Below are 13269 nucleotides of genomic sequence, written 5' to 3' on the forward strand. Positions count from 1 at the left end.
CCAGGTGCAGCCAAGGGATGGGACAGGGCCACGCTGGCACTGGCAAACTCCACGCCCGTATGTCCTTCCTGTCCCCATGCCAGGGTGATGCTGTGCAACCTGGAGAAAGGCTGCCCTGGCCCAGGTGGGGACCCCCCCCCCTCCACTGCCTTTAGGGTAACTCACATAGCGGTGCCCAAAATGCCTGGCGGGCTTTTGGGGTTTTTTTAAATTGTTACAACCACAGCCCAACCCACCCCGAGACAAATAAAGACCTCGGACCAGAAACCAACCTCGGTGATAGCGTGAATGAATGAGTCGTCACCCTGTCACTCCTCTCCAGCTCCCCAGTGTCACCCACTGGTGACATTTCCTACAGCGCATGGGTGGCAGCCCCATCCTTCCCTCCGAGAGTGAGGGGGACAGCCCAAAGCGCTGCCAGGAAGAGGCCGTGGGGTCTGACCCATATGCCTTCTCCAGGACCACATGTGATGGCTCCCAGGCCACCGCCACCAGCTGCATGGTGACTGCACTGCTGGTCCCAGTGGGGTCGGCAGGCTGAGGTTTGCTGGGGTTTCCAGCACAGCAGCACCAGGTAGGGACGACAGGTAGGTTCAGAGATTTTTTTTTTTTAAAAAGATTTTTATTGGAAAAGAAAACAAACCCCATTTTCCAAAAGAAGTGAGAGCTCCCACCCAGCACCAGTGTTTGTTGGTGTGTCGAAGGCAGAGGGCCTGCAGCTCCAGCATCGACACATACGGTCAGAAGTGATGGAGGAGGGGGGACGCGGTGGCTCCTGGGGACGGTGGCTTTGTTTTCCCCAGCTGCTGCAGGAAACCCCTGCCCTGGCCGAAGGGATGCTGGAAGAAGCCCCTCGAGCTGAGAGCAGTCCTCACATGAGTGAGGGGCATGTGAGTGACCCTGTTACTCGGGCATTCAACACCCAGCCCTTCCCTCCAGCACAGGTACATGGAGGAGAAGCGGGGAGGCTCTCAGGCTTGCCAAAGGATGCACCAAAGGCAACTCATTTGTGCCGGAGGGTGGAAATATGTGTGTTCCCATCCCAGCTCTCCAGCAGCATCCCAGCAAACCCTGACACCAGCTGAGAGGAGGTGAGCGGGACGCAGTGGCGATGAGAAGGGGGGCAGCCCCTCCTGTGGGGCAGGTGGATTTGCTCTCTACAACACTAGCAATTAAAACAAGGCATCTCAGTGAAAGAGGAGGTCATGGAAAGGAGGAAGGAGAGGAGGAGGAGGAAGACTGGAGTGTGGGCCGGCTGCAGCTGGGCATCCAGCCCCGTGGGCACCATGTTGAGGGGCCGACGAGAATGCTGGCTTCCCGCTCTAGTCCTTCCCCTTGCCCTTCTTTGCTGCATCCGAGAAGCACAGGAGACAAGAGTTAGTGCATCCACTGGCAGCTCACTGATCCCCCAGGCGCTGCTGTGGCAGATGTAGCCAGCACGGCCGGCTCGGCACAGCGCAGGGGGCACATCCCCACAGGCAGTCTCCCGCCACCACGCAAAGCCATGTTTTGCACCAGCCCCACTGCAGAGAGGGGAAAATCCCCATCCCTCCGAAGCTGATGGTGACTCAGTGGGGGACCAGGGTTTTTCCTAGCAGCAACTGCATGCCACCCAGCCAGCAGGTGGACTTCGGGGCTGTCACATGTGCTGATGCAGAGGGAAGAGCATCCTATGTGATCCCCCACACCACCAGCAAAGCACAACCCCAACCCCAACAGGCCAAGCTACCCCTGGAGAGCTGCTGCTTGGGGTCCCAGCAGGACCCCTCTGGGGACAGGAGTGGTGGGGACTGACCTTTGGTCTTCGACTTGATCTTGGAAGAGCAGGGCTTGGTGACATAAACAATCTCCTCGCACTGGGCATCGTACAGGGCTTTCTTCAGGATGCCGGAGCGAGTCTTCACGCCCGTCTGAGCGCTACAACCCCCCCAGCTCTCAAATTTGTACTTACAGTCAGCTGGAAGAGAGGGGAGAGGTTTCAGAGCCGGCCAGCATCTGGCGTGGGCACCAGCCCCGGCCACCCAGCCCAGGGTGGTCCCCAGCCACCCCGCTGCCACGCACCCACCTCCAAACTTCTTCTTCCAGTTGCAGGGGATCTTGCACTTGAGCTTCTTACTCTCGTCTTTGCAAGTTCCCTCGCGGTAGCCCAGGCCACAGTCCTTGCTGTTGGGGACGCAGGGCCCCCAGCGCCAGTCCTCGCACTCGGAGCTGTCCTTCTTTGCCTTCTCTGTGAGGGAAGGGGGAGCGGGTGCTTGCTGCAGGGACACGGGAGCACGCCCCGGGCTGCCCCTGCCCCACCGGCCCCCCGCCCCGGGCTGCCCCTGCCCCACCGGCCCCCCGCCCTGGCCTTGCCCCTGCCCCACCGGCCCCCCGCCCTGGGCTGCCCCTCACCTTTCTTGTTCTTGCCAGCCTCAGCGGCGGCGGCCAGCAGGATCAGCGCCAGGAGGAGGAGGAGGCCCCGGACCTGCATCCTGCCTGGGGAGGAGGGAGAGGGTCAGGCGGGTGAGGGGTCGGGGTGCGATGCGGCAGCAAGGAGGGGGCCCGGCGGGCTGCAGGCAGCCTGCCTGGGAGTGAGACGGCAGTTGCCTCCATTGCACACATGCACCTGCATGTGTGAGTGTGTGTGCACCCCCATACCCTGCTTGTTGACACTCGTTAGACCATGTGTATTAACTGCAACAGGAAGGTTAATTGTGCATCTCAGCAACTGCCTCTGGCCAGGTTGCCGTTGGGCTGGGAGCTTGTTCCCATCCCTGCAGCCCCCATTGCCCTGCGTGTGGCCAAAATGCTCTCCGTGGGGACCCCTGGACCCCACACAGCAGCTGGGGAAGGCCCTTTGGTTGGAGGCACCCTGCACCAGGCTGCCCCAGAGCCCGTGCTGCTCTTGCCCCCGGAAAGAAAGGCAGCCCCTGTCTACATGCTGGCAGCGGGGGCTCTGCTTCCCGGTGCCAGTCCCCAGCCCCTACCCCCCTGTATTTCTCCGTGGCTCCTTTATCCAGCACCCAGCAGAATGCCACCCCACACCAAAGAGCCCCGGGGCCGGGGGAGCGCAGCTGCCATGGTACCTTTCTCTGGTTCCAGAGGAATCCAGAGGGGGAAAGAAAAAAGCCCAGCAAAACCAAACCCACTGCCGCGAGAGAGCTAAACCAGTGGATTAAACACCAAAAAAAAAAAGTCCCCCCACCGTGGGAGCTCGTTGGAGAGAGGGAGGGGGAGAGCTGCGCCCACTGCTGGCACTGCAGCCACCAGCACAGCACCCGTGCTCGCAGGAGGGGAGTATGCACGCGTGCGCATGCGTGTGCATGTGTGTGCACGCACCTGGGAGCAGGTCGGGGATGAGGGTGCACACACACGAGGGTGAACACACACAAGGGTGCAGCTCCTGTGGCCCTGCCACCCCCCACCACAGTGGCCTTGGGCCAGGTGATAGCTCCCCTCTGGCTACCACCATGAGCCTCCATGGGATGCCACTGCCAACACTGGGGTACCGGCTCCTGCTCCCAGCAGGAGTGCAGACGTGCAAGAGCTGACTGGTGGCCCCTTACCTGCTCCCCCAAAGCCTTGTAGGGTGATACCTGTGTGGCAGCAGCCAGCCAGCAAATGCATCGCACCTGCTCTGGCTCCATGATGGTCTTGGTAGGACCAGGCTGTAGAGGTTGGGACACACTGTGTGTCCAGGGAGATGTCAGTGCAGGGAGGAGCCCAGGGTCAGCGTTTGCTCCCTGCCCCCAGGCTCCCGGGGCAGGGTGCTGGAGAGAGCAGCTCCCCACATTATTCAGTCTCCAGTGTGCTCACCTTTCATGCGTCTGCCACCGTGAAGCTGCCGGCTTCTCTCTGCATTGAACTGTCACAGGGAATTACACAGCCTGGCTGGCTGAAGGCACAGCTGAGGGGGTGAGAGCTGCCTTCCCCCTCCCCAGCCCGGCTGGGAGCCATCCTGCCGAGCACGGCACAGCTCAGTGCCGTTCCCACCCAGCTGCCTTTGAAGGAGACAAGTGCTCAGCCCAGACAGGTGGGTTACAGACGGCGAGGCAAGGGCTGAGCTGAGCTGCTGGCACTCCTGCCCCTCTTTCTGCAGCAGCTCGGATGGGGCAGCACCTCTGACACCCACACTGTTCACATCATCCCCCTGATTTCAGGTGCTCTGTAAACTTTTTCCATCCTTTGCCATGGAGTGTTTCCCTGTGCTCCTGCACCCACCTCCCAGCGCAGCGCCTTCCAGCTCAGGTCCTGCAGATGTGGTGTCTGAGTGCCCAGGGCAGACAGCATCCCACTGCCATGCTCACCCCTGCCTTGCCTGGGGGCACGGACACCCTCCACTCCCCATGGCAATGGGTACTGTGGGGCTCTGCTCATGTGCACACAGGGATGGGAGAGGGGGCTCCGAGGGTCAGCCCAGCTACAGCCCTAGGGACTCCTGGATCCGCTCCCAGCCTCTGCCCAGCACACCATGTCCCCCACACAAGGTCTGCAGGGACCTTCAGCCATGGCCCATCCTAAAATATTCGTAAGGGAAAGGGAGTGCAGTTTTCCAACCGGTTTTCCAAACAGTATGATCCCTTCTTTGCTGCCAGTGCCTTCAGGCGTGTTTGCACAGCCCAGCTCCTCCCGCAACCCTGCGGGGCCCTGGCTCCTCTCCTGCTCGGATCCCGGCTGGCTCTCACACCACCTTGGTCTCTCCCACGAATGGGCTGCACGAGCAGAGCAACCTGGAGCCTGGCTGCACGGTGGCAGTCCCGGTTCCCCCTTCCCCTCTCTCCTCTAACCTAGGATCAGCTCTACTAAAAAAAAGCCAAGTGATGCTGAAGCAAAGCCCAACTCCCCTTGGCGATGGACCCCACTCTGGACACGCTCAGGGCCAGGCAGTGTCACCAGCAAGTGCTTTTCCTAGCGCTGGCCACACCATCCTCCCCAGCTCCTGTCCCCTCGCTGCTACCCCAATACTCTCCTGCGAGCGGGGCAGCTGCTGAGCTGTCAGCCCCCATGCAGCCCCTCTTCCAGCAGCGGGACCTCTCAGCTTGGCTCAAATTGCAGCTGGCTCTGGCAGAGGTGGGCGCAGGACTGCTGCCCTCCCTCTAGGGCTGAGCTGCTCCCCAGCCTCTGGGCAGCAAGCCCAGCACTCGGGGAGCCTAGTGCTCGGGGAGCCCATGGCTTGGGGCACCGAGCACCCTGCCAGCAGGAGTTTCTCTGAGGCCAGGAGAGGGGAGGCTGAGCTTTTCTCCATAAGCCAAGGTGTTAGCATGACCAGGAGGCTCTGCTGGAGGGGAGCAGAGCCGCGAAGGCTGTGGGGCTTTCCAGCAGACGGCCTCACCTTCCTCTTGCAGCGAGAAGGTGCTACAGGGGGAAAGGGTTTGCTCTGCCTTCTGCCTGTGCACCATGGGGCAGAGGGGAGCAGGCAGCGCCTTTCCACGCTTCTACCCTCTGCTCCCTCCCCAGGGCAGATGCTGTGCCATGACCCCGGCACAGTCCCTTCCCCTCTGGCCGCTCTCCCCTCTCACCCCGCGGGGAGCCTGGCAGTGGCCGAGCCCCACTCCGGGGTGGTTCTGCGGTCCCCGGCCGGAGCATCCCCCGCCACCCGAGCGCGCCTCCCCGAACCGGTGTGGGGTGCCCCCCAAGGAGGGGGTGGCCAAGGTCCCGGGCCACTGCCTCAACCCCCGCCTGCTCTGCAGGAGTCCTGCCTCCCTCCCAAACTCCTTCCTCCTGCACCTCTGGGCACTCCCCTGGCTCCTCGCGGGCGAGCCCGCACCCGGGGCGCTGCCGCCCCCGGGACCCCGGCCCCAATTCCCGCAGCTCCTCCCCGGCCAGGGCCACGTCCCCCACCACGGCAAAGCCCCTTTCCCCGCCGGGGAGCCCTCAGCCTGGATTACTGCCGCCTCCCCGGGGAGCCGAGGGGGAGGTCGCCGCTCGCCTTGCCGGAGGCGCCCATCCCCGTGGCGTCGGGCGGGCGGGCTGTCCACGGGGGCTTGGGGTGGGGGTCCGACCCCGAGTACCGGGGCGGGGGGGGGCACACTCACCTGCGGTGCGAAGCGGAGCGGTGCGCGGTGCGGAGCGGAGCGCGGTGCGGAGCCGCTGCCTTTGTGTGGCGGCCGCGTGCGGAGCCCCGCGCAGCGCACAGCGGCCCCTGACGTCGGGCTCGGCTGGCAGCATAAAAGGTGTTTTTTTTAGCCCAAAACTTTCCTCAAGCTCCTCCTCTGCCCCCCACCCCGGCCAGGCACAAAGGCAGCCGGCCGGGCTGCGGAGGGGCGGCCCCGGGGGCAGGCTGGCCCCCGGCCGGCGGGGAGGGGGGAGCGGCGGGCCGGCGGCGGGCCCTGCGCTGCCGGTGAGTGTGCTGGGGGAGCGGGGCACGTCCCCGTGCGTCCCCTGACCCGGGCCGGGTGTCTCGCCTTCCTCCCGGCTCTGCGGCGTGGTACCAGCGGAGCCGTGGGGGTTCAGCTGGCCGCGGGCCCCAGCGTCGCGGAGTGGCTGAAGGGGGGCAAGCTGAACAGCCGCGCGTGGGCAGGGCTCCCCTGGGGCTCCTGCTCTGAGACCCGCTGCGAGATGGCCCCTGGGGCACCCCTGGGGCTAGACAGAATGAAGGGACCCACCCTGTGTCTCTGCCAGCTCCACGGATGCCTCCTTCCTCATCAAGGTCGCTGGCACTCACGGACCAACCTTTCATGCTCTCTCTGCCCTTCTCACCCTTCTCTGCTTGCTCTGCCCCTCGTGCGAGGGTACAGGGAGGGAGTACCTGCTCCGCACCTGAAGAAGCACATCACTTTCATGCTGGCCCAGGTGTCTCCCCAGCCCTGCCCCTGGACCAAGCAGCGATACGAGATTAGACTGCCTGTAGGGGATGAAAGGACCTTGCAGACATGACTGCTCGCATCCCCCCATCCACCCCCTATTCTCATGAGGTGAGGAGAGTCAGGGGCCAAGCCAACTCTCTTCTGGAGTTACCAGCCAGAAAGGCGAGTGTCATGCCAGAAGAATGGGGCTGTGGTGGGGAACGGAGCCATTTTTCCACCCTTACCCTGGAAGAAGGCTGCGAGAGCAGGGCCGCCACAGGTGGTGTTGGGGGGGCCTGTTTTTTATGAGCTGCTTCACAACCAGGAATCACTTTCTGAGAGGTTCCCGCATTTAACTTGCACCCTGCCGGCAGTTTCCTGAACATCTGCAGAGGTTTCAAGGAGGTCTGGCAACCGTGGGAACATGTCATCTCCCCTGCCCACTGCACACACAGCAAGGGGTGCTGATCTGGGTGGTGAGGGGTCTGGACATGCTGGGCTGTACCTTTGAGCACTGGGTGCAGAAATGGGTCCTGACAGTTGGACAGGTAGCACAGACAATAGTTCCCCAGCCCTCCACTGCTGAGCCTTTAAACCAAAGCTGAAGAAAGCTGTGGAGACAAACTTCACGGTCAAAAGGAAGGGGAAGGGCCTAGGTGTGCTGCTTTTGGCTGGGGTTCAGTGGCATCAGGTTTGCAAGTCTGAATGATGAGCAAACCAGGGCCTGGCGGAGCTGTGAAAGAGCTGGGTGTGGGGTGAGCGCTGCTGCTTTTCCTCAGCCACCTCTGGCCGGGAGCCAGAGACCCGGCTGGGGTCCTCAGGGCAGAGCAGCCCAAGGTACGGCAAAGCCCTGTGCAAATTTTCACTCCTTCCTCTGTTTCCAGCCATTCCCATTATCCCTCCTGTTGCCTCCTTGGGCTGAGGACTAGGAGACAGGTGCTGGGAGAGCAGAGATGTGTTGGTGCACATCACCCTCAACAGTGGCTGTGTAGGGATGCAGGGGGGGAACAGCTCCTTCCCCAGCTCAAAGAAGGAGCAGAACGCCGTGTTTGCAGAGAGTGGCCTCATACCAAGGGAAGGAGGGAAGAGAGGGGGCGTGATCAAGCCAGGTGCGTTTCCCTGCAATTGCTTAACTCGAGCTTTTTACCTCTAAAAACGTCACGAGATAATTCATGGCATGCCAGCTCCGCGTTTTCCATCTCCAGTCGGAGCCCGGTCCTTGGGGCACTGTTACAGCACGGTGTGGCAGTGACAGTGTGGGGACACAGCTGCGCACGGGGCGGGGAGGACACATTTTCCTTGTTCAGGCTTGCAGAGGCAGGCGTGTGGCAGGTAATCATTAACACGGCCAACTGCTGTCACCCCAGCTCTGTTTAGCTTGGGCTGGGCTTCCACGGCCCTCCGCAGCCTGCACGTGCCCCCTGTGCATACACCCCCAGGCATGTTTCCATTCCACGGGAGGCCAGACAGACCTCCAGACCTCCGACACCCGGCTGCAAGGGAGAAATGGGGGATGCTGAGGCCCTCCGGAGAGAAGGGCAGGGCTCTCCCCCAAAAGCAGACTGCCCCTTTCCTAACACCCCTCATCACAGCGATCACGTTTGGGACTGCTTCTCTCCCCCACCATAAATTTGACACCGGGATGGCTGGAAAACTCTCATTGCCATGGTTACTGATGGTCCTCGCCGCGAGACATGGGCCAAGCGCCAAAGCGCCAGGGTCTGGGCACTGAACCGGAACGGGCCCCCTCCTCCCAGTCGCACGTACGCCTGGTGCCTGGGCAGCGGCCCAGGGAGGCCGGGACAATTTGGTGTGCCTTACACCCGCTACAGACCCCCACTGTTAGCTCTGGGCAGGAGCTGAAAGGCTGAAGGCAATGAAAGGGAGGCATGGGGGGTGGAAGGGACAACGCAGCTGGGGAAGGAGACTGCTTAGCTGTCAAACTGCCCTCAGGAATCTGAGTTTAAGGTATGAGTATAGCTCCCCATCACCCACTGTATCCATCCCTGGCTCCCTCTCCAGGGTGCCACTGACCAGAGCGATTACCTCCCTTTTGCAAAACAAACTCTGCAGGAGAGATGGCGTTGGCCACAGTCTCGTCAGAGAGTCCAGGGCTGGAAGCAAAAGCATCCCTAATCCCCCACTTTTGTAATTGGAGAGCGGAGATAATCCCAGCCCTTGACGCTGCAGTCCCAGTGCTCAGCGCTGGAAGCAGGACCCCAAGGCTCCCCTCTGGACCTGGGGATGAATGGGAAAAGCCTCCGAGCAGGCTCGTCCCTCGCAGAGCAGTGTGCCTGGGGACAGCTCACCACAAAAAGGGCCGACAAACGTATTGAAATCTGGAGGCTGGATGCTGCTGTAGTACCCATTGCTAGCCATGCGGCTGCAAAGGGCTGGGCAGGCCTGCTGCGGGGGCTGCCACCTCCCGCCCCAGAGAGGAACCGGAGCAGGGCAGGAACAGCCGCCGGCCAGCTCCTGACTCACACTGTCAAGCCCTTCTGGATCACTTGGGATGGCGGTGCACTTTCTCCCTGCTCCACGTTGCACTGAATATCAATACATGCCACAGTGTGGGGAGAAGGTCCCTCAGGACAAAGTCACTGTGTCCAGCAACTGTCCCAGAGGGATGCTGTGCAGGGAAGTGGGCAAGGACCTGGCCCAGCAGGGAGATCCCCAGAGTACCCCCAGTTAGGACAGGGGCAGAAGCCTCAGGGTACAACCTCGAGGGGTGTCACTCGTGCAGCGCCCACCCCATTCTCCTGGATGCAGCTGGAGACAGGAACTAAAACATCCATCTCTTTATTTCAATGGCAAGAAACAACAACATCCAAACGGTCCAAGTCGAAAAGCAACGGGAATGCAGGCTCACACAAGGCCCTCGGCCTGCTGGAGCCGGCACCCTCACAGAGTTACAAAAATACAGTCCTACAATAGCAACTAGGAAACACAGACCCAGGTATTGCACAGAACCCCTGCCCTCCACGGGCAGGGCGACCAACACCCCTCCGCCTTTGCCGAAATACAAGCCAGGCTTGGAATTGCACAGCAACTCAGCTCACGCACGCACGGAGGGGCCAGGCAGGGAGGGGGACAGTGTGTCTCTCAACTACCTGTACAAAAACTGTAAGGGAAGATACAAAACTGGGGAGAAAGGGGGAAGCTAGGGCTGTAAACGCCTCCGGGCCCGACTGGATGTCCGGGCCTGGAGGCAGCAGTTTGCACCTTTGAGAAGATGACAGGGCCTTGTCTGTCAGTGGCCAGTGAGCAGTGCTGATGGGAACTCTGGGCGCTGCTGGAGCACCCCAGCTCTGAACATGTCCGGATGCTATTGTTATTAATTGCCAATACTGCTGCTGGCCCCTGGCACTCTGCACTGCCCCATGCCTCTGCTCCCCACCACTGCATCCCCCATCCTCCAAGGGAACTCTGCCCCCCAGCCAAAAAGCCTGAAGGGTATTCTGGTTCTCTGCGGTATCCTCATGCCCTTTTTTTGGTATTGGTATTAGGAGAGATTCGAACGGTGCCACCCAGCACTACCCAGTGGGTGCAGCTGGGTATGAGTGCAGGTGGGACCGCACAGACCCCACGCGGCAGCATCCTCCTCTCCTGGGACCCAAGCTGTGAGCAGCAGCCCGCTTCGCAACTGCCGCCCACCTGAAGGTGCCAAGCAGGTCTGCAAGGCCCAGAGCCATCAGCTCTCTGCCTCTGCTGGTATGTCCTGGTCCCAGAGGCTGTCAGTGCTGCAAAAGCCTTGCTGAAGGGCTGGCTTGATGCCTCTGTGGATGCTTAGCACCCACAGCATCAGCAAGGGAGATGGGTTGTGGTGCCTCGTGCCCCATGGCAGATGGTAGGTGAAATGCCATCCCATTGCAGGCATGACTTAGGGCTGGGAGCCCTGATGCTTCCTATGCATCCAAATCCCTCTTTCTGCTAAAACTGGAGAGGGTCAGCTGGTGGCCTGCCCAGAGACCTTGTGTCTGGGCTGGGCGAGCTCCCAAGTTTTCCCTGCAAAGCCCTGTGCTCAGGTTGGGAGATGGCAGGAGTCAGACTCAGAGGATGTGTGTTGACAGGTTGGGGGGCATGGGGGAAAATCCCTGAGAGCAGCACTGACCCCAGCACTGCCCCTCCAGCCCAGTGCAACATCTAGCATTGAGGGGGGAGCTGAAGCAGGGAGGGCAGCCAGATCCAAGTCAGCATTTGGGAAACATAACAGGCTCCACTGCAGCCACTGCCCAGGCCAAGGCAGCTCTCCACCCCGGCTACATGCTGCAGCAGGCTCACGAAGAGATGCCCAGCAGACACCCAGCAGACACCGGGTGTGCAGGCTGCCCCACCCAGCCCTGTGGGATGGTGGGAGGGCTCAATAGCCTTCCTCCATGCCATCCCTGCCCCAGGCCAGACTGCCGACTGGCTGAGCACTAAAGGCAATTGGGAGGTCAGCGGCTGCCCTGCTTCCAGCTGCGCCAGTCCCAGATGCTCTGAGGAAAGGCTGGGTGTGCCAGGGGCTTCTCCCCTGCTGCAGAAGGCCCCGGTAGGGCAACACAGAGAGCCGGGGCAGCCCCACACTGACAGGAGGGAGGAGGAAGTAGGGGCAGTAAGTTGTGGTGCTTCCGTTGGGGCAAAGTCTGAGGCTCATGGCCTCTGCTGTCTGCCTGCACAGCCTGTGCCTCCCACAGCTGTGCCAGACAGGAGAGGAAGAACAGGATGTTAACCTAGCCAAGCATCTAAAGGAGGGGCACTGCTGGCAGGGAGAGGGGGCGAGCAACGATATCTCACAAGGATCATAGGTAGGAGACTGCGAAGGGGGCACTGGCATCACGCTTGTGCGCAAGGGTGACCCAGGGCTTCAGCCTGGCCTCCCCCAACAGGGCTGCGGGATGGAGTCCATCCAGGGCAGGGAACATGGTGGATGCAGGGTGAAGGGGAGGGACACACAAAGAGCCAGGCTTCAAGTCCCAAATACCCACTGTCCTCATAAACACAATCCCAGCCCAGCCTGGGGCAGAGCTCTGCTCTCTCCAATCTCCTCCGAGGACCAGGCTGACATCTAGGGAGGGCTGGGCCAGACTCACAGCTCTGCCAGTTGCCATCGTCCTCTGCTCATCCTGCCCAAGCTGGCATGGGCTAAGGCACGCCGAGCACTACACAGCTGTCTCCTGGTCCTCCCGCTGGATCATCTGGTAGTGCTGTCGGTTCTCGAGGTAGGCAGCTAGGTCGGGGTCGTTGGCTTTCTCAGCCCTGTGCTTGGGGGTGTCTCCCTGCATAGGGGAGGCAAAAGAACATCAGAGTGCCGAGCACTGCCTAAACGTTGCCTTGGCACCCAAAGGTGCCCCCATTCCCCAACTGAAAAGGTAGCTGCAGCATGGTCTAGCAGAGCCCGCAGCCAAGCCCTGACGCGGGCAGCAGCTGAGTGCCCATGTGCTCGCCACGGAGCAAAAGCATGCTCCCGAGGAGCCTGACTTTGCTGCAGGGCTGGAAGCTGTCCCCTGAAGGGCCAGCCCCACACATGGGCCAGGACAGTGATTGGCCCCAACTGTCACCAGCCCCCTGAGAGGAGGCAAAGGTTGGTCCCCATGACCTGCTCTTCCCCAGTGCTGGGGAGGCAGGCAGGAGAGGGTGAGGAATGAGGAGTATGTCTGGGGAATGCCTGGGAATACCAACCCCCTTCCCCCTCACAGCCTGGCTAGCGCTCCGGCTCCCGGAGGAGGATCACGTTTCACCAGCTTATTGCAGCCATCTGGACTGTGTCCACTAATGAACTCCCGCACTCCATAAAAAGCAAGTCTGTTAACAGCTCCCAGCTCCATCTCCTCTCCCCTTTCCCTCCCCCTGCTCCTCGCTCCTCCTTGCCAAGCGCCGGGGCTCCGCTGTGCTGTTGAGAAAGGCCACGGAAACCTGGCATTCTGCCGTGGCCATTGAAAACTGGCCTCGGAAGGGATGCCCGGCCTGCCCGGCTCATCCCCTGGTGCACAGCCGGGCACGGGTGGCTGCGGCGGGGTGCCAGGGCCTCCAGGGCAACCCACAGTGTATTTCTGCAGCAGGAACAATGGTCGGACATGTGGAGCCTCCACCGGGCCTGGATGCAGCCGTGGACAAAAGCCCACCCGTGTGCGGCTGCAGAGAGGCGCGATGCACCAGGAAACCCCCTCTTTTGCATGCACGCCCCAAGACTGGGCATGCCCCGCGGTCCCGCACACATCCCTCTGCACGCACGCAGTCAGGCGGATGGAGGCCGCTCTGTGCTTCGGTCCCGGCTGTGCTCGGGGGCTTCCTCCTCACAGCCCCTGAGTGCAATCGCTCATTTAACAAAGGGGGAAAAAACAGAGGAGGAATTGAGTTTCTTTCCCGTCCCCCTGCAGCAGCGCCGCTGCAACACTGCCTGCCCGCAACCTGAAACCGGAGCTGCCAGGGCCCCTCTGCCCGGCCAGGCTGAGGCAAGCCAACCGATAAGGCTCAGCCTCCCTCACCGCTGCAGGGTGTGGGATCAGCCCGCGCCGAACCCCTG

The 13269-nt window shown here is 61.7% G+C and overlaps 2 protein-coding genes across 5 annotated transcripts in view; both read right to left on the reverse strand.

Moving 5' to 3' along the window:
- Window positions 1–677: 677 nt before the first annotated feature.
- Window positions 678–6096, reverse strand: MDK (midkine). Of its 2 annotated transcripts, none has more exons than XM_068399380.1 (5): window positions 6015–6096; window positions 2392–2475; window positions 2066–2227; window positions 1796–1957; window positions 678–1348 (listed from the first exon to the last, which is right to left on the reverse strand). In XM_068399380.1, the coding sequence occupies exons 2-5, from the start codon at window positions 2468–2470 to the stop codon at window positions 1323–1325; spliced, it is 429 nt and encodes a 142-aa protein (XP_068255481.1). In that variant the 5' UTR covers window positions 2471–2475; window positions 6015–6096; the 3' UTR covers window positions 678–1322. The 2 variants fall into 2 exon arrangements, with proteins under 2 accessions (XP_068255481.1, XP_068255482.1); XM_068399381.1 differs by having other exon boundaries at window positions 2392–2471; window positions 6015–6062.
- Window positions 6097–9547: 3451 nt separating this feature from the next.
- Window positions 9548–13269, reverse strand: part of DGKZ (diacylglycerol kinase zeta) — a 46044-nt gene continuing 42322 nt past the window's right edge. For all 3 annotated transcript variants that reach the window (XM_068399870.1, XM_068399869.1, XM_068399868.1), the window contains one exon: window positions 9548–12022. In XM_068399870.1, the coding sequence (XP_068255971.1) occupies window positions 11906–12022 (117 nt within the window). In that variant the 3' untranslated portion in view covers window positions 9548–11905. The remainder of the gene's footprint in view (window positions 12023–13269) is intronic.

This window comes from Nyctibius grandis, chromosome 4 (assembly GCF_013368605.1).
Source record: "Nyctibius grandis isolate bNycGra1 chromosome 4, bNycGra1.pri, whole genome shotgun sequence".
NCBI classification, from domain to species: domain Eukaryota; kingdom Metazoa; phylum Chordata; class Aves; order Nyctibiiformes; family Nyctibiidae; genus Nyctibius; species Nyctibius grandis.

Bases quoted from the DNA above. Each gene is read 5' to 3' on its own strand.
- MDK (XM_068399380.1), bottom strand. From the start codon at position 2,470: ATGCAGGTCCGGGGCCTCCTCCTCCTCCTGGCGCTGATCCTGCTGGCC. The intron at 2,228-2,391 runs GTGAGGGGCAGC...CTTCCCTCACAG, and splicing joins GGCTGGCAAGAACAAGAAAG to AGAAGGCAAAGAAGGACAGC. The intron at 1,958-2,065 runs GTGGGTGCGTGG...CCTCTCTTCCAG, and splicing joins CTGGAAGAAGAAGTTTGGAG to CTGACTGTAAGTACAAATTT.